Here is a 21,489-nt window from a genome sequence, read left to right on the forward strand (position 1 = left end):
GGAAGGGGGAGAAAAGGTCTTCTGCACCCCTAATTTAAATTCTCTTTAAATGGAACTGAGTCCACCCTTGGTAAAGCAAATTTATGTTACATATGGATGCATTTGGCACATTGTAGATAATCATAACAGCATAGCACCACTCTCCATTCCCATTTCAATTCAAATATGATTTGGTGGCATAAATCCAAAACTGCTTGCTTAATGCCTTTGTGCATCACCTTTATTATGCAGATACTCTCAAAACACTTGCAATTAAATCCCATATCCTTCATATTTTTAAGCAGCCCAGGTGTTTTGGACCAGTATGGAAGCTGGCCCTTTTTCTTGCTGTGCTTCTTGTCCATTTCTTTTCTCATGGCATAATTTCTCCTTGAGCAACTCCTGATCTTGACTGTGATATATGGTCTTGAAAAATTTATTTGAGAGTGATGTTTTCCCCTCTTTGCTCTAAAATGTTGAGCAGTGATGGCAGTCAGTTGAGACACTTGGATGGCACTGACAGCTTAAACACTGCACTGCTCATCACTGAGAGGAAGAAACTGCAGCATGCTTTAGGAAGATCTAATGCAGCTTTGAAGATAAGTAGACTTTCTTCACCAGGACTGATTGTTTGAGTGAAAAAATCCTTTAACATATTTTGTGCTTGCATTGTATAATTTTATAATGTCCTACCACAGCACAGTAAGCTGTTAGCTTACCTAACATGGCAAGCTGCTTATGATTTCATGAGTTTTCCTTATTTTCCTCCATTTTTATGTACTCTATTAAAATAAAATCTTTCTGGTGTAAACAACCACCAGGTTCTGTTTGCATGAACTATCAGGAAGATGATTTTGTCAGCACTTGACAGAATAATGTAAAAAATCATCTCTAGTAAGGATGTCACAGGTAAGGTTGTTTTACCTGACACAGTCTTCTAGATCAAAACTGTGGTTTCTGACAGAACAATTTAATATATGAATGTTCAGTAAAACACTGCTTTCTACCAAAACAAAATAGAGTATCTGAAGGATAAACATTTTACTACTAACAGGATCAAATCCTCACTATTCTTATTTACTCTGATTTTAATATAATTTGTGGCTTGCTTCTACTTCTAGAAACCTGAAAATTTTATTGTATATCCCTGAGACCAAATTGTCCAGGCATTGGAGCATTCAGTGAATATAGGAATTTTTAATTCTCCTATTTTGAAAATGAAAGATGTAACCACTCTCCAGTGTTTGAATGCCATAGGTAATGTGGTCTTGATTAAGATCTCTAGGATGCCTGAAGCACCCCTGAGATAGGAGTAAAGCTGTATAAATGTATCCATATAATGTTTAATTGTGGTAAAATACATCACATAGGCAATGTCTATATTGGTTTGGGATGTAGACATGCTCCTGTGTCCAGGAACATAACTTAGCCATACACCAACTCTGTCTGACAGCAGAATCTGAGTGCTCATCAGCAGGATGTGGGAGAGGAGTCATAGAAGATGTAAATAGGTGCCTGTTGTGGGTAACTGCTGGCAGTCCTATGGCACATCAGTGTGCATCACAAGGTGACTCAAGACACAAGCTCAGGGCTCCTGTGGAAAAGCAGCTCATCCCCACTGTCATAAGACAAATCCCACCCTGGAGTGTTTCTTAAGCAAAAATGGTTCTAAATGCTCAGCTGTGAAATACAGCCAGTCAGAAAAGCATGAGAATAGAGCATGGAATTTGTATAATGAATCTTGAAAAAGCCTGAAATGTACCATTGCTATATGCAATTATAAATATAATAGCTCCTTTTTGGAAAGGAAGGAGGAAAAAATCATATATCTGTAACTTTATATTACCCTATTGCTACATTATGTTATATTCAGACCATATATAGCTTCAGTAAAATTGCTATATAATAGGCAGTGATAAATGACTCAAATAATCTGTTTCCCCCTTGTGTCCCCATAACCATTTGCCTCTCTTGATTGTACTAGAAGCCCTGGACAGGCAATAGTTCCTCTCCCCTGAGTACATATACTACAGCAGCCCTGATCTCTGGTGGCACATTTTGTGGCTTAAGTCATGAACCTAAAGTGCAAAAACAGACACTTCCCACCACCTCTCCCTTTGCTCAGGAAATACAGCATTTTATCTTTCTTGATCTCTCCAGATTCACTGTTCATGCATCATCTTCCTGTTTATCCCAAACAAAAATAGCTTAATTTTAAAGGAGTTCATTTTTTGTTGTTGTTGTTATTTTTTGACTGCTTCCCTGTTGATGTACTAAAGTGTTGAGCCAAAATCAAGAAGCAGATCCTTACTACTTTAGGAACCCCAGCACCAAACAATAGCAGATCCTTCTGTGTAGATCCTTCATCCAAGGTGAAAACAGCACATTCTTCACTCAACAGTTACCATGCAAATGGGGACAATGGTTGCAGATGAATAGAAAGAAAAAAGGGATTTAAAGTCATGTTTCCCAAAGCAGTTCACCCTGTCACTGTGCTGATCATCACTCTCTCCACCAGAGAAGAGCTTAGGTTGAAATGTATCTCTGGATGTGATCCAGACCACCCCTTCTCAGCTCTAGGATAAATTCAAAATTGTACCAAGCCTGCTCTTCCTTTCTTAGACATAGAGCACACACTCTTGTGATTCTCAATCAGTTATTTGTATTTTTATTTGTCCACTACATGGAAGGGGACAAATTTCCACAGCAAAGATTTCATCCAACAGGCTGACTGGGAGACTAGTTTCTGATTGTGGAATCAGTGTAAGTTGAAGCATCTCTCAAAACTTTCTGCAAGTCCAAAACTCTTCAATCTAGTGCAAGTACTGGTCCTCAGGACTGGCCACAAAACTGAAGAAGGGGTTTCATTTATAGGCGATTCTTGACATTTTGGTGACCCCTTATCAGTATCTTCCTGTCTCAAGAAACCAGTAAAACTTCTGTAAGTCTCTTCTCCTAGGACACACAAGACACTGTGTGTACACAGGGCTGCATGTAGCTGCTTCATGAAACCCTCCACACTTTAGTTCTGTTTTCCACAGAACCCACATCCTTTTCCACAGATCTTGGGAGCATGTGGGAACTGTGGCATTTGTGAAGACCCATGAAGCACAAAGGATCCAGAATTGCTTCCAGTACCAGAGCTTCTGTTCATGATGTACAGCTACAGAAAAAAATCACAGACTCACCTCCAGATAAATCTGTGCATGCACTTTAATCTATAGATTAAAGTGGTGTTGATGTATGCACTCTCCTAATCTCTGCTTTACCTCTCTGGAAAGTCACACCTAAATAATGGTCTAAAAATATGGTCTAAAAAGGTACAAAAGAGAGAAAGTGCCTTTAATGTAGAGGTAATAATGATGGTGAAATTAGTCTAGCCCGTGGCAAGTGTGTTTATTGATGTTTTTAAGAGAAAAGGATTTTTGTCACCCTGTTGTTTGTTTTCTATGTTGTACTCTTGACCATGTGTGTAGACTTTGGCTGTATGTTAATAAAATAATTGTAGCTAATAAAGGAATTGTAATCAAACCAATCTGCCAGAGACAAACCTTTACTTTCAAATGTTAGTATAAAAATACAGTTTTATTCAAAAAGCAAATGCCATGATCTTCCATTTTTCTTAAGGAAAATATCAAGGGAAAAGTATTAAAAGTGTAGAAAACCACTAATGTTTAATGAAATACTTGAGAACATATGAAAAACGGAATACATAATTTGTTCTGAGGCAATAGACCTCAGATCTTTGGATAATATTTTTAACTCTGATGAGTCCAAACATATTTAACACGTTTCTTGTTATTTGCTGCACAAAACTTGGGATAAGCTACTCAAGAAAGATGTGAACATTTTATAAGCACAATCTATCTACATTCTAAGATGGGGAGGAAAATGTCCACCACTCCACTTTCACTTATGCTTTCACTTGGAGCATATTTATTCAACGTGCTGCCTCAGAGTAGACATCTTTTTTTCTAGCATAAATCTTATATCATTCTAATATTATCAGCAAAGTATTTTCCCTGCTGCAATGGAAGTACCAGTGTGTTTATCAGCTGTGCTAAGCACGGTATCAACTTCCAGTCTATTTTCTCTCTCCAGAGCTTTATGTGAAGGTTGATGCCAATGCCTTCATCCCTCTTTTCCAAAGCTAAGAATAAATCACTGAGCAATGTGCATTGCCTTTAATGCATTGTGCAGTGAGTGTACACCAATTATGATAGATCCATATGTAATCCACTTCCCAAATTAGTTAAAATGAATGGCATCTTTCCCGTTGTTTTAAAAGACCACAGTAATTCCACTGAGCTCTTTGGAGGAGTGGTTTAGATCTTCACTTTCAAGAAAGAACAAACAGCTGATGAGACAGCTAACTTGAAGATGGGCAGGACAGGAGTGTTCCACACTTTCTACTGACTAACCCCAGATGGTCTGACTGTGCATTGCATGCACTTTGTTTTCAAGCATCTGCTTGTTCCTGGTATAGTAGTAGGAGAATTGTAGAAGTAGGAACCTGAATTTCATTCCTTGAAGTACTCTAGTAAGCAGCTAAAACTTAAAAACTGTAGTCCTTATGGTTTTATGTATCTAAACCCTATATTATCATTATTATTATTATTATTATTATTATTATTATCATCATCATCATATGAAAATACAGGAAGATTTCCCCAGTTTGGAACACATGCAAGGCATGTGATACGCTTCCACTATTCGGACAAACACTGTGCCAGCTGAAGTACATTTTACTAAACAGCCATTCCTCCTTCCCATTCATGGCCACAGACAGGCAGTGTTGCCTGTGCACAGCCCAGCCAATGCCCCCAGCTCTGTGTGCAGCTGTGGATACAGAGAGCCAAGTGAACTTGCATGTTGTCATGTTATATGGGAGCCAGCACAGCTGCAGATTTGCTCGTCATTTCTGTCTGAATTCATTGTTCTGGAAGTCATGGGTAGTTCAACTGTCTAGGAAACTGTTCAGGGTACACTTTTATAATCTATACAAACTACCAAAACTATTTGTGTGCACACAGTACAATGCATCTGTGAGGGCAATGGCATGGAGGCAGAGCATGGGTCTTAATGGTCACTCTGAGATAAGTCCTCATGCATCTCTTGATTAATTAAAATATAGTAGTTTTTCCTTAAATGGAGAATGGTATGAATCTAGATGAGAACCATCTCTTATTGCTGCAAGTGAGCAGAAAGACAAGGAATTCAGCAGAATGCAGGAATTCAGCCCTTTTTTGAGCAGGGTTGAGTCGTATGCACAAACAGGCTTTATATTTGGGAATTACTGAGTGTGCTGCATCACTTCTTGAAGGGATGAAAGGTTTTTATCCCAGCCAAGCAATGACCCAGTGATGCTTTCTTGTAGGCATTCCTAAAAGACTTGATTTTCTCGTGTTCTTAATTAGACTACTTATTTTATACCTCAAACTTACAAATAATTAATATTTTAAGGCTGGCTGAATTGCTAATTGGACAAAAATCAGCAAGTGTCTCAGGCAGACCAGTATCTCATTTCAGATGACTGCAACACCAGTAGAAGTCAGGACTCTCCCAAAGGTGTGGATGCTTCTAGGTTAACACATCATTCACTAACAAGAGGAAGAACCTGGGAGCAAAATCATAATGGTGAGTGAGATGTGAATAAATGAAAAGGGGAGGGAGAAAGAGGACGCTCAAGGAGCTCTGACTTTCAGGGTGTCACAGAGCACAGCAGGCAAGGTCCAAACACTCAACAGGGAGTCCTCTTTCCTTAGACCAACCCAAGGTTTTGTGATGCTCATGCTCTGTCCTCTAGCCCTTCATAAAGAGCCCTCAAGCCTTTAATCATGCACATCAAAAGGAATACTAGAAGAAACAGATGCAAATTATCTAAGTGTGAATCCCACCCTATCAAGAACTTTGCATCAAGCAGTGGGGGCTGTGGGGTGAGAGAAAGCTTCTCTAATTTCCCTGGGCATGGATGTGGTCCCCCAAGCCCTGCTGTGAGAGTTCTCCTCCCTCTCACCTGCTGACAATGGTGGGGCTCAGCCCTTGTTAAAGCATCTGCGTCAGACGTGGCAAGGTTCCCAAATTGCTCAGAACCAGCGTGGGGTGAGTGGGAAAGGATGACAGCAGCAAGCAGGTAAAATATCCTCACTTGTGATCTGATGAAAAAGTCTTGAGTTTCCATAGCATCCACCAGCAATACTGTCACCTTCCTCCTCAGGACACACATTTGAATTCCAGTATGAATAGCCCTTCTTTGGTAAGGCAGCTGCTTCTGTTAAACCTCTGTGTAATAAATAATCCCTATAAATTCATTTCACACTTTTAGTTATTTGAAGCTGAAGGATTTGCCAGGAAGTAACCTACTTTAAAATGAACTTGTCACAGACATGAGTTTAGAACTTGACAGTTTTTTAAAATATGGATAAATCTTAAGATTCAATATTGGAAGACAATACAGCCAGCCCATTTTTAATTGATATTTTAGATATTTTACTTCAAGTGATTATCAAAGCAGCAAAATTGCCTTGCAATTTTCTCCATTTCTCTGCCTTTTTTTTTCTGTTTTATTTGAGTATCCAAACTTCTTACATCTTCCACTGATTTGTGCTCAAGCAATTTATTTTTCTTTACTTTTATCTCACCATACACAGTGCTACATCCAACACAAAATTTCTATTTTGGGTGTTTGTTCCAAAAATGCCAATGTGCTTTACAAGTTGTTGCACAGGAGCTCGTAAGAATTTAGAATGGAGTCTCCTAAAAACTGTGAAGTAAACACAAAATAGAAAATTCATGGGTGAGATTTTTGAGGATTTCAAAGACTTCTGGTGATATTGTAAACTTCTGTTGAAGATATTTGAGGAAGAAGAGAAAAACACTGAGATGCAACAAGTGCAAATAATGAAGATAGTGTTATGCATTTGTAAAAGTTGTTTTACATACCTGGTAGTTGTAGTAATATTAGAATTAATTTAAATTTTGCCAAAACTGTGCCCTTTTATCCTGCTAATTTCTGAATCTGTTATTCAAATGTACTGAGTTACTGAGAAAACGATTAATATTCAATGAAGGTATAGTCATATAAATTATCCAGTTTCTAATACAGCTTAGAAAAGAGGATGATTCATCAGTGTTTGATCTCAAGTTAAGAAAGTGTTTCAATTAATCAGAAATTATAGCAGCCATGAGCAACTATTCCTTTTTTGCTGTTGCACTGAGCACTGAGGTGCTGTGGGGAATTGGCAGAAGGAGCCAGGGTGAAACATGCCTCATCATCCCTGCAGGAGAAGGTCTGGAAGTGGGGTGGAGGAAAGGCTGCCCTGGCCTGTGCCCAGCTCCTGAGGGCTGTTATTGCACAGGGATGTAAACAGAGTGGATGGGACAGAGGTGTGTCCATGGCTTTCCCATGTAACCATACAGTGCTGTTGTGTGTTCCCATGGCAGGAGACCAGGGCTCTTCCACTCCCTGGGCTGTCCCTCCAACCTGACCCTTGTCCTCCACCCCTGCTGCCCACAGAGGTCAGTGCAGTGAGGATGGGTTCTGGTGGCAGCATCAGATAGTGTTGAAAACTTTGATGATCCATCTGCAAAATTCACTAAGGCTGAGGAAAGAATGTCCTTCCTACAGACAAGCTTTACAGAAGGTGTGCTCAGCCCAGATTATAAACCAGGGTTTTGCTTTCACCTGTTAATGAAGTCTAAATCCTCCCTTACCCTCACATATCACTGTGAAGTAGTTTACAAATGAGCTTGGACAGCTGAAGGAAAAAGCCTTAAAGAGTGGGCTTTAGATCCAAATGTTTGGTTTGAAACAAATTAACTGATTTATAAATGTATTTGTAAACCAGTAAGTATTCAGGAAAAAAACAGGGTGTCTGCATCAGAACAAAATTATGTCAGCAGTTTTCTTCCAAGAGTGACAAACTTAATTCCCCTCAAGCATCTGCTCGTTGGCTGCTCTGGGCCCTTTGCACTGTGAGGAGAGTTCAAATTGCAGGTTTTCCCAGGTCAAGCTCAGATCAGTGATGTTCACAGTCTACCTCAGCTTTGGAAATATTTTGTACTGTATTTCATGGTTGTCTCTGGCCATCTTGTTGGTAATGGCAAAATGTGAAAAAAAAGCCCTGGTTTCATGGTTAAAAGCAACAGATACTGTCCGGTATTTGCTATTGAAATGTTTTGGAAATATTGTATCTCCCATTTTTCTTATGAAAACCATTTGGAGATTTATGGCAAGGCATCTCCAGGTAGCAAGTCCTTCTTGCAGTTGTTTTGAAATAATGCACATCTAGAAATGCCTCTAGAGACCCTTCTCCTTACCAACCCCCCAGAGCTCCTGCAGATGTAGAGATGGCTTTGCACAGCTTTGTTTCTCAGAGATCTCCAAACAGATGAAAATAAGTGTTTTTTCCTCTCCAAGGACATGCTCTCTCTCAAGCCCATAAAGCTCAACAGTACTGCAAGATAATTGCAGATAATTGACTCTGGAGATATTAGGTTGAGAGGATAACCTTCTCTGCCATATTCATGTTGTAGGTCTACGTACAGAATTTTCATACCTTGACATTTATTTCCATTTGGTCCCACATCCCAACTTCATGTCCAGCTTAATTTGGACAAAAGTGAGCCTAGATCAGGGTAAAGGAAGCTCACTCTAGGTAAGATGTGGTGATACTAGTGGGTGGGGAGGATGGAGAGCAGTGATGGGAGTATAAAAGATGACAGGCACAAGAAGAGTGGGGAAACCTGTTAACTTTTCAAAGTGAGAATTAAAGAGCAACATTGCATTTTCAGTTCTTAGCAGATGATTCAGTAAATGAAATCAGCCTTGTTTCTGCCTGTGCCTGCCCAGGAAAGGGCATTCCTGTGGCATAAAAATCTCACTGCTCCCCTCCTTGCCTGCCCATGAGCACAATATCATTGAACCTAGAATGTTTTATTTCACAGACAGAAGAATAAGAACTCATTCTTTATAGATGGAGAGGGTGGAAAAGAGAGAGAGAGAGAGATATGCCTAATTACCACATATGCCTCATATGCATTTACATGTACAAGCATATGCTCTGAAAATGTAAATCTTCATTAAAGGAAAAATTGAAGATGACAAATTTGTAATGTAAGATTTAAAATACAAGAAAGGTGAAAGATTAATTCAATAGTCTGTCCACACTTAATTAGAAAATAGGATGCAATGGTGAGTTCTGCTAATTTTTCCAATGCCACTTGGATGCGTTGCAAATAAATAATCTTATGGTGGCAAAATAAATCACTGTGTGACAAAGAGCCCTCATCTGCAATTGAAATCATTCTATTTACCCTGGAGACACATACCTATGAAAAATTTAGGAGGTCATCAATCACAGTGTCTCTTTCCAATGTTTGTAAAGTTGTATCTTTGGATAAGAACATTTCCAGTCTTCTTGTAGCGATCGAAATCAGAGCTGAGGTCTGGTATATGTACAGAGATGCTCAGGATGTTTGCATCTCATCCCTAATTTTTAAAGTTACATAAAATAACTCTTCTGGGGCTGTGTCTGTTATTTGAATGTCCCTGGTAAAGTGATGAAAAGCAATCTCAATGTACACAAGAATTAAGGTCTAGGTTTAAATATACAGTATTCAATTGTATAGCACAAAACCACTGAAGAACAATGATAGATTCAGTCATTTCATGTCAAGTGCTCTGAAATTGTGCATGCTCAAGAAATCCAAATCTGCATTCTGCACAAAATCTTACATGGGTACATGTAATCTGCTATTTTCCCATCAGACATTAGCTGTTTGTTAATGGTATAAGAATCACTAGGTAATGGTATAGCAGCCAATGTAACTTATCATTTAATGATTAGACTTTTTTACTGGAAACAAAAACATCATCAGATAATTCAAAAAAACATTTCACAAGGATCATCACACAGGAGGTATCACATTAAGCCTACTGAAAAACCAATTCTCTGAGGTGTGTTTCATGGGCAATTGCTTCCCAAATAGTTTTCCATTAGTGTTGAGATTCAAGCCACAAGAAGTGCCTTTAGTCCAGTTCCTAATCCTTATTAAGTAAATATCTGGATAAGGACTCTGAAGGAAGCTTTCTGTGTCACTTCCACAGGAAACTTATTTGTCATTTGTCAACCTTTATTTGGGTCATTTGGATCTAATGATCTCTTGACTCATGACCAAAAATCTTCACTCTGGTTGTTAGAAATCACATGGACTGTGCCCTGAGCATGGGTAGAGAAGGAATATTCACCACAGACACCTTGTACTTGCTTTTGAGCTCACATATTCATATAGATATAAAGCTGCTAATATGTCTGAGGAAGAGGCAGCTTTATAACTATGAGATCTTTATGAATAAATATGGGAAACAGGGGATTTTGTTTGTGTACAAAAGACACTTTGCCCTGCTCTAGTATATCCCTGGGATAGTGACTGGGCAGCACAAAGGCAGGAGCTTCAGTTTCCTTCCTTATTTGAGTCTTCTCTGCCCTTTACACATGAAAACAATGAACTCAGAAAATCTTCCTAGGAATCAGATTTGCTCATTAGCCATGAAATCTGCTCACTTTCTGGAAAGTTCATAGGGCAGTGTCTGGCTATTTCAGGTCAAAGAAAGATTAAACAGCCAATTTATTTTAAAATTGAGAAAGATAAAAGTGAGCTTGATCTATTAATCAGTTTTTCACTTCCACACAAGCTATTAGATAAGTCTGAGATAAAGTATTTGAATTCATTAAAGTCACTGAAGACTGGAAAGGACTCCTTTTTAATTTTTCTTCTCTTGGTCTCTCAAAAATTAAAATCTCTGTAATTTCATAGGTCAAGTTATGGTTACATCCATTTTGGTAAAATGTTGAATTAGAGAATTAGAACAGATAGGATATTTCAGTTCAAATTTGTATTTTCCATGGACTCCCAAGTGGTAGAAATTGACTTCATAGGAAGTTGGGAATTCTCAGGATTTCTGAGAGACATGAGCTTCAGGAACATTTGCAGGATTGACAAGCCTGGCTTGATATATCTGAACAGTGCCCTATTGTCACTATAGTAAACAGAAACAGCATAATAAACAAAACCACAAGAAAACAACTTTTGTTCAAGATACTTCAAAGTTCACACATCAAAGGGAATGCTGCAGTGGTGCAGCATGAAAATCTGATGGTTTGGGTTTCCAGGGCTGATAAACATTGTAGTTTCTGCCTGCTTCTTGATAGTCAGAATAAGGAGCATTCTCACCACCCATGCTCGAGGTCCCAACAGAGGTCCCACTGCAGCTTCTTGGGCTGCATGGAGTCCCTTCTCCAAACCACTCTTTCTCAACCACACTCTCAAGCAGCCCATATTGACCAGAGTGACCCTCAGCTCATTGGATCACCATCTTTCTTATTTAAGTATAATCCTATAGACAAAGTGTAGACACCCTCAGAACCTGGAAGAGTCTCATGCCTGTTTGTGTTTTGGGGAGTCCTTTGAGATCTGAAGGGCATTTCTAGTTAACAGTGAGGCCTGATATTAACTATGTCTGTATTTAGAGAAGTTTCTGAGTCTTTCTTGGATCCACAATTATGTGCCAATGAACAATCCTTAGAGAGGAGGTTTACCACTGTAGCCTTCATGGTAGAATCCTGGAGCAAGCAGAGGGGAGGTACCAAGGAGCTCCGGAGCATCCTATTCTTTATCAAAGAAACATTGTTAATTCTCGCTAAACTCTCTCCAGACTCCCTATTTCAGGCTTATAACACGAGGGCTGAGGGACCACCGAGGTTAACTGAGAAGCCTCACGCACAGCTGACCTCAAAGAACTAAGATGGGGTAACCATGAAAGAGCTAATAACCTAAACAATTACCTGAGCCGAATGCCAGCAGCAGCGCAAAGCTGCCACAGGGGAAGGACGCCGGCAGGGATGAGCTGCTGGAGAGACCGGCTCAGTTCTCCTTTTCCAGCAGCCAGCCCAGCGGTGCTGGCTGCTGCCCGGCGGCGGCAGCCCCTCTGCAGTCACACACACACACACACACACACACACACACACACACACACACACACACACCAGACCAGGGGTGCCCGGCGCCCACCCGCTCAACGCCCTCCTCGGCTTCCTGCACCCCTTCACTTTTAGTCCTGGCGAGCTGGGGCTACCTGAGCAGCGGCACGGGGGAGACAGACCCGGGGGAAAGAAGGAGCTGGCCCGGGCACGGAGGGCTGTCCCTCTGAAGGGCTGCCGGGGCTCCCTTCCCGTTCTCTGCTCCTCTCCCGCCCGGCGGTGCCGCTCGCAGCGGAGAGCAGCTCCCCGTGCCCTGGGGGAGCGGGGCGGGGTGGCAGAGGAGAAAAGCGGCATCTGCACCTTTACATCCGCACCCGCATCCTGCATCCTGCATCCACATCCACACCCGCGCCCGCCGCCGGGACGCGCCTTGCCCGCGGACGGTTCGGGGCGGCCCGAGGGTGCGGAGCTGAGGCGGGAGGAGCGGCGGAGCAGCGGGGGCAGCGGGGGCAGGGGGGGGAGCCGCCCGGCTGGTCCGCACCGCCTGGCCCCGGGCACAGCCCAGAGGCGCCGCCGGAGCGGGGGGCGGGCGCTGCTCGCCGGGGCGGGCGCTATCACGGGGCTGGGACGATAAAACCGGGGGTAATTGCACTTAGGCAAATGAGGCTGCCTCGGCCCTCCCCGTCTCCAGGTATATAAAGTGGGGAGCGCTCCCGCGGCCGGTCAATGCGCTCGGAGAGCAGCGCCCGCCCTCCCCGCTGCAGACGGTGCGTGCGCTGCCAGCCCGGCCCGCCGTGCCCGGGTGCGAGGGGTCCGCCTGTCCCGCGGTTGAGGGCGTGTGCGTGTGAACTTTTTTTGTCCCGGTCTGTATGTGTGTGCCTCTCTGGGAGGGTGTTTGTGGTCCGCACGTGAGTGCCTCTGGATGTACCAGCATGTTTTTGTGCCTGTCCTTACGTGTCTGTCTGGATGTGCAAAGGAATGGGTGTGCACCTCTGGATACATGTATCTCTGTGTTTGTGTGTGTGGACAGCTGCATCCCTACGTGAGTGCGAGCTTTTAAGGTGTGTAGCTCTTTGTACGAGTTCGTAAGCGCATACATGTGTACCTGGATGTGATGTATATTTGGGAAGGTGCGAATCCTAGATGTGCATGGACGTGTGCGGGTGTGTTTATGTCCTCACCGTATGTGCGTGTGTGAAGGGGCACCTCTGGCTGTGTGTGCGGGGAGCACACCGAGCTGTGTGCGGGTGTGGGGTGTCTGTCCAGAGGGGTGTGCGGGGTGTGTGTCTGTCCAGAGGGGTGTGCGGCAGTCGGGGCGGTGCCGGTGTAACTCGCTGTGCGTGAGGGGCAGTGTGTCCCCAGCAGTGCCGGGCGGCTGTGCCGGTGTGTGCGGGGCTGTGCCGGTGTGTGCGGGGCTGTGCCGGTGTGTGCGGGGTTGTGCCGGTGTGTTCATCCCCCCCCCGGCTGCCAGGGCTCCAACCTCTGCCCCCGCAGGACGTCGAGGCGGCGATGAGGCTCCCGCTGGCTTTGGCCGTGCTCCTGCTGGCCTCGTCGCAGGCGTTGGGCGAGGAGATGGGAACCACCGACGACCTCAGCTACTGGTCCGACTGGTCGGACAGTGACCAGGCCAAGGTGAGCACGGCGGCCCCGCGGGATGGGGAGCGGGGTCGGGAGCCGGGGCTCTGTGCGGGCGCTGCCCGGGCGGACTGCACCGGGGTCCGCGCTGAGCGCCGCCCGCTGTCGCCCCGCAGGAGGAGCTGCCGCTGCCCCTGGAGCATTTCCTGCAGAGGATGGCCCGCAGACCCCGGCCCCAGCAGTTCTTCGGCCTCATGGGCAAGCGGGATGCCGGTGAGCGGGGCGCCTCTTCTCCCAGTGCCTGCCCAAACCTCGCACGGTTATCGCTCGGGATTTATGTTACATCTGCCTCATAGGCTGCCGTGAGCGTACTTTGGGTTTAGGCTTTTTTTGTTTGGTTGTTTCTCTTAAGTTTTCTATGAGATAAACTCACTGATAGGAAAAGAGAGTGCTTTAAAATATGAAGTATGTACCTGTTACAGCATGTAAATCGCAGTGAGGGATAGCATGACAATTCACAGGTCAGCATACATGCCACTGAATCACCAAAGTGTGGGAATTGGTTCAGTGTACAATTATGTCACGTTTTCTACATGTTTACTGAACCAAAAATTGATCTAAGAAATTGGAGCTACACTAATCTAAATTGTGAGGGTTAAGCTGAAACAATTTTTTTAGTCTCTTCAAAGAGAAATCCAGTTGTAAGCCATCACCTTAATTTCCTTAAGTGGAATATGTGTACATTAGTTTTTGTATTTGGTTTTTCAAAGCACTGCAGTAGCATCATATGCATATGCCAATCCTTTTCTAACAACTCTTTTTGTCTTTTTTCTCTTTCCTTTTCTTTCCCAATCAGGATATGGCCAGATCTCTCACAAAAGTAAGTTTAAAAAAATACAAATATTTTAAGTAATCATTAGAAGACATTCAAATAGAGAATAGTGTATTTGACGGGATTATTTAGAAGGTGACTGATTTCAGCTAGGGACTGGCAGCACCAGTGGTGGATAAATGATCTGTTAAAGAATTGAAACCTGCCCTTCAGTGCCTCTGTGAGCCTGTATCTCATCCGAGCTGCTGCGAGCTTTGAGATTTCAATCCATATTAATGTGCGGATGTTGCAGCTCTCTCTTATTTCCCAGGGGGGGATTTTGTAAGCCTTTCTCGTTGGCAAGGCAGGCTTACTGCCAGACTCTGAGAGGAGCAATTAAGGTGGCAAAATCTGAAAAATTAGAATAATGAATTCCCAAGTCCCCAAGAATGCTTTCATGGGAGGGCCCGTGTCCTCACATGTGAGATATTGTATTTCTGCTCTCAGCATTGTCTGAGAATCAGACTCCTGCTCACAGAAGGAGCTGATTGATGATGTGCTGCCTTATGAAGAGCCATATCTTGCCCTACTAATAAGAGTGCTTTGCTCTGTTTCTGTGTAACACAAGCAATGGTATCAGCACTGGGGTGTTAACCTTGCTCTGCACAGTGGTAGTTTTATTTTCTGAAATTATCTCGTGATGCTTAAAGAGAACCTGGAAGATTTTTATTAAGTAAGCATGGTCTTTTATATCACAGGATCTGTGAAACCTCCTCTGTCCACAGAGGCCAGCAACTGTCCCAGTGTTCTATTATCCACAAGATGCTTTCTCTAGGGTTATGTATTGGAAGACCAAATAAAGAGTCATATAAAGCTCATGCCAAATTACCTGCTGACTAAAGTAAAATAATTATAGTTCTCTGAAACTACTTCAGCTTGAATTAATACATGTGAGCTCTGAGTGTCTTGCTTTGTCTATGAATTCACCAAGCAAAATTCTTTCAAAAGAGAGACTTCTGTCTCAAAAGCCAGTTTAGATAAAGAAGAACAGTTCATTTTTGTTCCTTATCTGAGACTAGCTACTACTATAACTTGATATGTACTGCAGGCCTAAACTTGGACTAATTTATCCTCTACACTTCCAGTGTCTTGAGAATTACTAATGGGACAGGAAGGTAATACCTGAACTTATAAATATTCCAAAAATAGAGCCAGACTGTCTAGCTCGGACGTGTCCAGACATCGAGTCCCCTCGGCTCCCTCATCAGTAAGGGCTCCACCCGACCTGTGAGGGAGGATTTTCTTCCATGTTGCAGAAATAAGACAACAACAGGTAGAAGAGATGCATCACATAGATGCAGGCTATACCAAGACACTGCCTTCTTGTGCATTTGCTCAGATCAGTAGGAATTGTACTGGGAGAGAAATAAGATTTGTATTGTTAGTGGCCATTGTTTTCCACTATACTCAAAAAAAAAACCCCAAAACCAATGCTAATGAGAAGATGTCCACTAAGTGGCCTGTGCCTTGGTCTATCCTGTTTATTCTGATTAGTCAGACTGCTGCTCCTTTTTTGGTGTCTGTAAACAACTGGTCTGTGATATAAACAGTTTCAGACCCTGTCTTCTTTCCTTGCAAGAACCTGTTATTTTAGAAGCCTGCCTAGTTAAAATGTATTAAAACACCACTAAATGTATTTTTTCAGGGCATAAAACAGACTCCTTTGTTGGACTTATGGGCAAAAGATCTTTAAATTCTGGTATGTATTTGACTAAATCTGATACTTGGTGATATACAGCCTCTTCATTCCGTTGCATCTTTGCTCTTTCACAGCGGATGGAAGAAGCAGTTTTCATGTAGTGTAGATCCAGAGTTCTTTGAAAAAGAAACAGGATTTTCTTTGTTATCCAAGATTTTTCACTACACTTCAATGCTTGAAATGACCAGGCTGGAAAGCTGCAGGCAAGCCCAGGTAGAATTCCCAGAACATTTTCATTACTGTCCTGTCCTTACATGTTCTGCTAGTCCCCAAAGTGCTGATTAAAAAAAAAAAAAAAAAAAAAAAAAAAAAAAAAAAAAAAAAGCCTAAATTTTACTGACATATCAAAAAAAATTTGGAAGCTGAAAATGCAAGGGTTGTTTAACTTGTGGTCTAAATCCAGATTTATTCATCAGGTAAAGGGATATCTGATATCTGGAGGTCCTTATTCCTAATGCTGTGAGTAGAAGGTGAAAGAATTACCATTTAACACCATCACCATTAACACCACCTCATTCTGCAGATCAAGCTGCTAAACATTCACAGTCTCTTTCAGCTTTTGACTTCACCTAAACCATTTTAAACTCTGGAAGGATACCATGAATTTATTTTCCCCATAGCATCCATACAGGGCAGAATTCTTCTCTCCCCTTACATGCAGAATCCCTGTGGAAAACTGGGAGACTTCCCATAGCTCTACCTTCCTTCCCTGGGCTATAGGGCTGTACTGAGGAAATCCCTCACTGTGAACCATAAAGCATCAGTTGATTCTCCAGAAATATAATTTTTAAAAAATTAAAAAAACAAGTATGCATTTCATGTCTCTGAAATTGTTCTCACTGTTTTGTTAAATGGATGATAAAAGTTAAATTACTAGCTGACACCTTCATATTATGTGGATACACGCTGTGATCTATATTCTGCAATTATGGTTGTCAGTAACTTTTATTTTCAATTAAACCCCCTTCAAGACTGGTAATATTGCTCTCTGAATTATTTTGCAAATTGCTACGTATCATGAATAATTTTGTACAATTTTCTGCAGTGGCAATAGCTATTAAATGCATAATACCTGTAAATATATCTGCTATCACAAAAGTAAATAGCCTGTAAGTAATAAATTTGGTTTGGTTTCCACTGGGATTACATTTATATTAATGTGAGAATGTAAAATACAGGAAATGTTTTAAGAAAATGCAAAGATTTTATTGTCCTAATTTCAAAATTGCTGGTATAGTCAGGATATTCCTATGTGGTATTTCTAACAAAAGGAAATAATGATGTTTTACTCTGTTGGGCTGTGTAACAGCTATCTGACAGGTTAAACTAGAATTCACAGATTCCTTGAGGGGGAAATGGTAAGAAGTTTTTTTTCTACTCCACTGGAGGAAAAGATAAGTCCTAAGGATTGTGTAATCAAAGCAAGATCAGGGTTAGTAGGTGTTAGCACGACCCTCGCTTCTCCCTTTTGGAAGATATTTAACTGGGCAGGACCATTACCCTGTGCTGTGGTTTTCTTCTGCAAAAAGGCCCTGAGCTCCCTGGCCATGGACAGGAGTCGATGCTGTCCCTCTGGGTGTGAGCATGTTGCTGATTTACACCCCCAGGTGACAAACAGGGTAAGGGGATGCTGATGCCTCAGTCCCTAGTTTGGGGACAGCCTTGCTCAAGAAGGGCTCTCTGGATTTCCCTCTCATTTTAAATAAGCAAGAAGGAGAGATCTACCACTACTAAATATAAAATATGCTAGTTAGGACTGTTTTAGCCTGCAGCTTGTCAGCATGGCAGTCTGAGAACCTCTGAGGAGCTCTGCTGCAGCCTACAGTAAAATTATCCCTGTGTGCAGGGCTTGAGGACAGGGAGAGTCCCAAAGAGCTGGCAAGAGCTGGCTGCACAGGAATGATTGCACAGGAATGAAGGTGGATGTGTCTGTTCAGAAACCCTCTTCCACAAATTGACCTGAATGCTTAGATCCCATCAGTTAGATGAATTACTGGAAGGTGAGGGGGCTCTGAGTTAATGGTGCTTCAAGCAGCTCAGCAGACGAGAGGTGGAAAACACTGCTCAGACCTTCAGAAAGAGAGCAGTGTAGTCTGAGAGGGAAAACCAAATCAAAGCTGCCAGCTGGCTGCAGGTCTCTGGTGTTCATGCAAGGCTGTATCTTGTGCTTCAATCTGCTTCATTTTTTGCAGGGTCCTCTGAAGGGAGCGTAGCACAGAATTACGAACGGAGGCGTAAATGAGATATTCCCGTGTATTATTTATTAAACTTCATTTGTCCTAATGGCCAATGCAGTGTAATATAAACTAACCACTGTATGAAAGAATTATTTATTTAATAACTGAAAAGGTTCTGGGTTTTCTTTTTTTAGTTGTACATTCAATAAAATTATTATTTTTCATATTGTGGCAGTGACACGTGTTGTGTAGGTGTGTTGTGGTTCTGAAAGGACCAGCAACCCTGGTGATGTCTCACAACAAAGCACATTGTTTGATATGACCTGTAAAGTTATGTTTACTAAACAAGCAAGTGTTCTTTTGTTCATTGAAAGCAAGCCTATCAGCTTCACAGCTAGTGCAGAACAGAACTGATGTTCAGTCTAGTGCCTCAATTTGTTTTCATGGTTTATAATGTACTGTAATTTCTGTATCAAAAATATATTTGTATCATTGCAGCATGTTTTATGTTCTGTGATTATGTATCAATATATTTTAAAAAGGGGGATGGATAATGTTTGAATGGGAATCCAAGGTCTTCATTTCATAGTCTGGAATTTTCTGATAGTAACATTTTAAATAAAAACTACTCTGGGGCTTTTGCAACATACTTCCTTTGGTGATAGTGATGGAGTTATTTCCCTTGTTGGTCTGGAATGAGATTTGGATCCAAGCAACAGTGGTCTGAGATTGGAAAGAAATATAAAATTATTTTCTTTTTTTCAGAGAGGCTGTGAGCCTCCTCATGTGTGTTTGGTGAATGTTTGAGGGATTTCTTAGTGGAGACAGAGTTCCTGGGACTGCTCCAGGTCACACAAGGTGGCATCCCTTCTAAACCTGATGGAAATCATGGAAAGAGCATGATGTATTCCCCATCTCCAAGGGGAATAATTTGCTGTGGAATTAATCCAATATTGTAGGTTTATTATTTGAAAGCCAAGCTCTTAATAAATTCTATCCCTCAGATCCACAATAAAAGCACCTGTGGGCATGAATCCATGCAATATAAAAGAAAAAATAAAGTGACTGTAATTATCTTTTTGATTAAAATATCTGATTACTATATATCCAGGATAGTGCTGAAATGCTACATCCATCTTACCTGATGCCAAGACATCTGGAGTTCTATCTTCTTTCCCCCTGCTACAACTACACTTCTCTGATGCTATGATGCAAATTTTCACAGCAGATGAATCACCAATAAAAACAGTAGTGTATACAAACTAAATTTAAAAATAAAGAATACAAAGGGATTCACTGCTCGTTGTTTTCCATTTTGGAAATTAATCCCTACAGCTCCATTTTCAAGGTTGTCTGAAGCACCATCACAATTACCCCCATTAGGAGCATGGAGGTGCTGGATCTCACTCCTGCTAGGTCAGAAGCAGTGCCTAAGCTGCCCATACTTAGAACAGATCCCACTTTCAGCAGTGCAGAAGCCAGATCTAGCAAGGTGGGGGGCTACATGGTGGGAAAACTGAGGTGACTTGTGGCAGGGGCCACACTGATGTGAGACACAGTGGCTGTACTGGCATCTTACAGCTCTTTGTCTTTTTAGAGCTAATTTTCAGACTAATAAACTTCTATATAAACTCCCACTGAGCTCAGTGAGGAGGAAAAGATGACAGCTGGGGTAGCAGCACAGCAAAAGGACTGGAAATCATGTTGAATAATGCTCAGTGAAGGGTAGAAAGAAAGAAAAACTTTTAAATGTTGTTACCCTTGCCTGGATGACCCCAGTGCTCACAGAGCTCACAGTCCATGTGTGCTGAATTGTGGGACACAGAGAGGAAAGAAAAAGCCCCACCATTCACTCCCTGGAGCCTGCACATCTCAAAATCCTCCCTGCAGAAGAAACCATTGCAAAGCCCACAAGGGCTCTAAGTGTTTGAAAGATAGCACAGGTACTAAAAACCAGCATTCAGTAAACAGATAGGACTGAATTTTCTACAAAAAGCATAGAATGGTTTGGGTTGGCAGACACTTTTAGAAACCATCTGCTCCAACCCCCTGCCATGGGCAGGGACACCTTTCACTAGACCAGTTTGCTCAGAGCTCCAACCCAAATGTCACTGAACACTTCCAGGAATGGGGTACCCACAATTCTTCTGTTGCAGAGGCTCAGCACCCTCATTGTAGAGAATTCCTTCCTTAAAACTAATGTAAGACTACTCTTTTTAAATTTAAATATCTAATCATCTTAATGCCCATCCTCCATTCTTGCTGCAACAGATCCATGTTCCTCCTGTGAAACCCAGAGCTGGACACAGAACTGCAGGTGGGGTCTCACCAAAGCAGAGCAGAAGGACAGGATCACCTTCCTGTGCCTGCAGCCTGCACTGCTTTGGGTGCAGTCCAGGATGTGGTTTTCTTTCTGGGCTGCAAGCTGGGTCATGCTGAATTACTCATCCACAAAATGCCCAAAGTCCTTTTTCTCAGAGCTGCTCTCAACCCATTCCCTGCCCAGCCTGCATTTGTTCTTGGGATTGCCCTGTCAGAGGTGTGGGACCTTACACCTGGCCTTGCTGGACCTCATGAAACTCACATAGGCTCACTCCTCATACTTGTCAAAGTCCTTCTGGGTGGCATCCCCTCAAGAATGTCAGTGGCACTACCACAATTTACTCTAGAAGGAAAGACAGCCTCTGTCACCAAAATAGGCTTCTTTTACATATCAGTCTGTTGAGTGGTTTCAATCTGGCATTTGAAACAACTAATTTTAATTTCTGGTGGCAAAATACTGTCAGATTTGTGCTAATTTTGGTTTTGAACAATAAGTTTCAAATTATTGGCATTGATTTATATGTTTGTGTAGACATATATTCCAAGCTAGAAATAAAGCAAACATACCAAATGGCATAGCCTGAAATGTTCCAACTGACTCTACCAACAAAACGTTAAAAACTCTTCATCATATTTCAGCACTGGCAGGAAAAGAGAACCCTCCTCACATTTCAGTGCTGGCAGGGATGGCTCAGCCAGGCCATGTCACATCAGGGCTGTGGGGCTGTGCCTGCCCATCAGGTCCTGGGCAGGTGTGGAGCTGCATGAACTGCACACATCTGCAGGCATCCAGTGCACAGACTCCCAGCATCTCTCCACAACAATATTTGCTCTTACAGGCACCCTGGGATCCTAGAGACACAAACAGGAATTATGTCTTTTATC

General features: G+C 42.3%; 1 protein-coding gene across 2 annotated transcripts; it reads left to right on the top strand.

Moving 5' to 3' along the window:
* Positions 1–12,590: 12,590 nt before the first annotated feature.
* TAC1 (tachykinin precursor 1) lies at positions 12,591–18,779 on the top strand. Of its 2 annotated transcripts, XM_079299612.1 has the most exons (6): positions 12,591–12,727; positions 13,455–13,592; positions 13,712–13,808; positions 14,392–14,415; positions 16,052–16,105; positions 18,298–18,779. In XM_079299612.1, exons 2-6 carry the CDS (start codon positions 13,470–13,472, stop codon positions 18,345–18,347), a joined length of 348 nt encoding a protein of 115 aa, XP_079155738.1. In that variant the 5' UTR covers positions 12,591–12,727; positions 13,455–13,469; the 3' UTR covers positions 18,348–18,779. The 2 variants fall into 2 exon arrangements, with proteins under 2 accessions (XP_079155738.1, XP_079155739.1); XM_079299613.1 differs by lacking the exon at positions 16,052–16,105.
* The last annotated feature ends 2,710 nt before the right edge of the window (positions 18,780–21,489 follow it).

Source organism: Erithacus rubecula (assembly GCF_903797595.1).
Source record: "Erithacus rubecula genome assembly, chromosome: 3".
Taxonomy (NCBI): Eukaryota; Metazoa; Chordata; class Aves; order Passeriformes; family Muscicapidae; genus Erithacus; species Erithacus rubecula.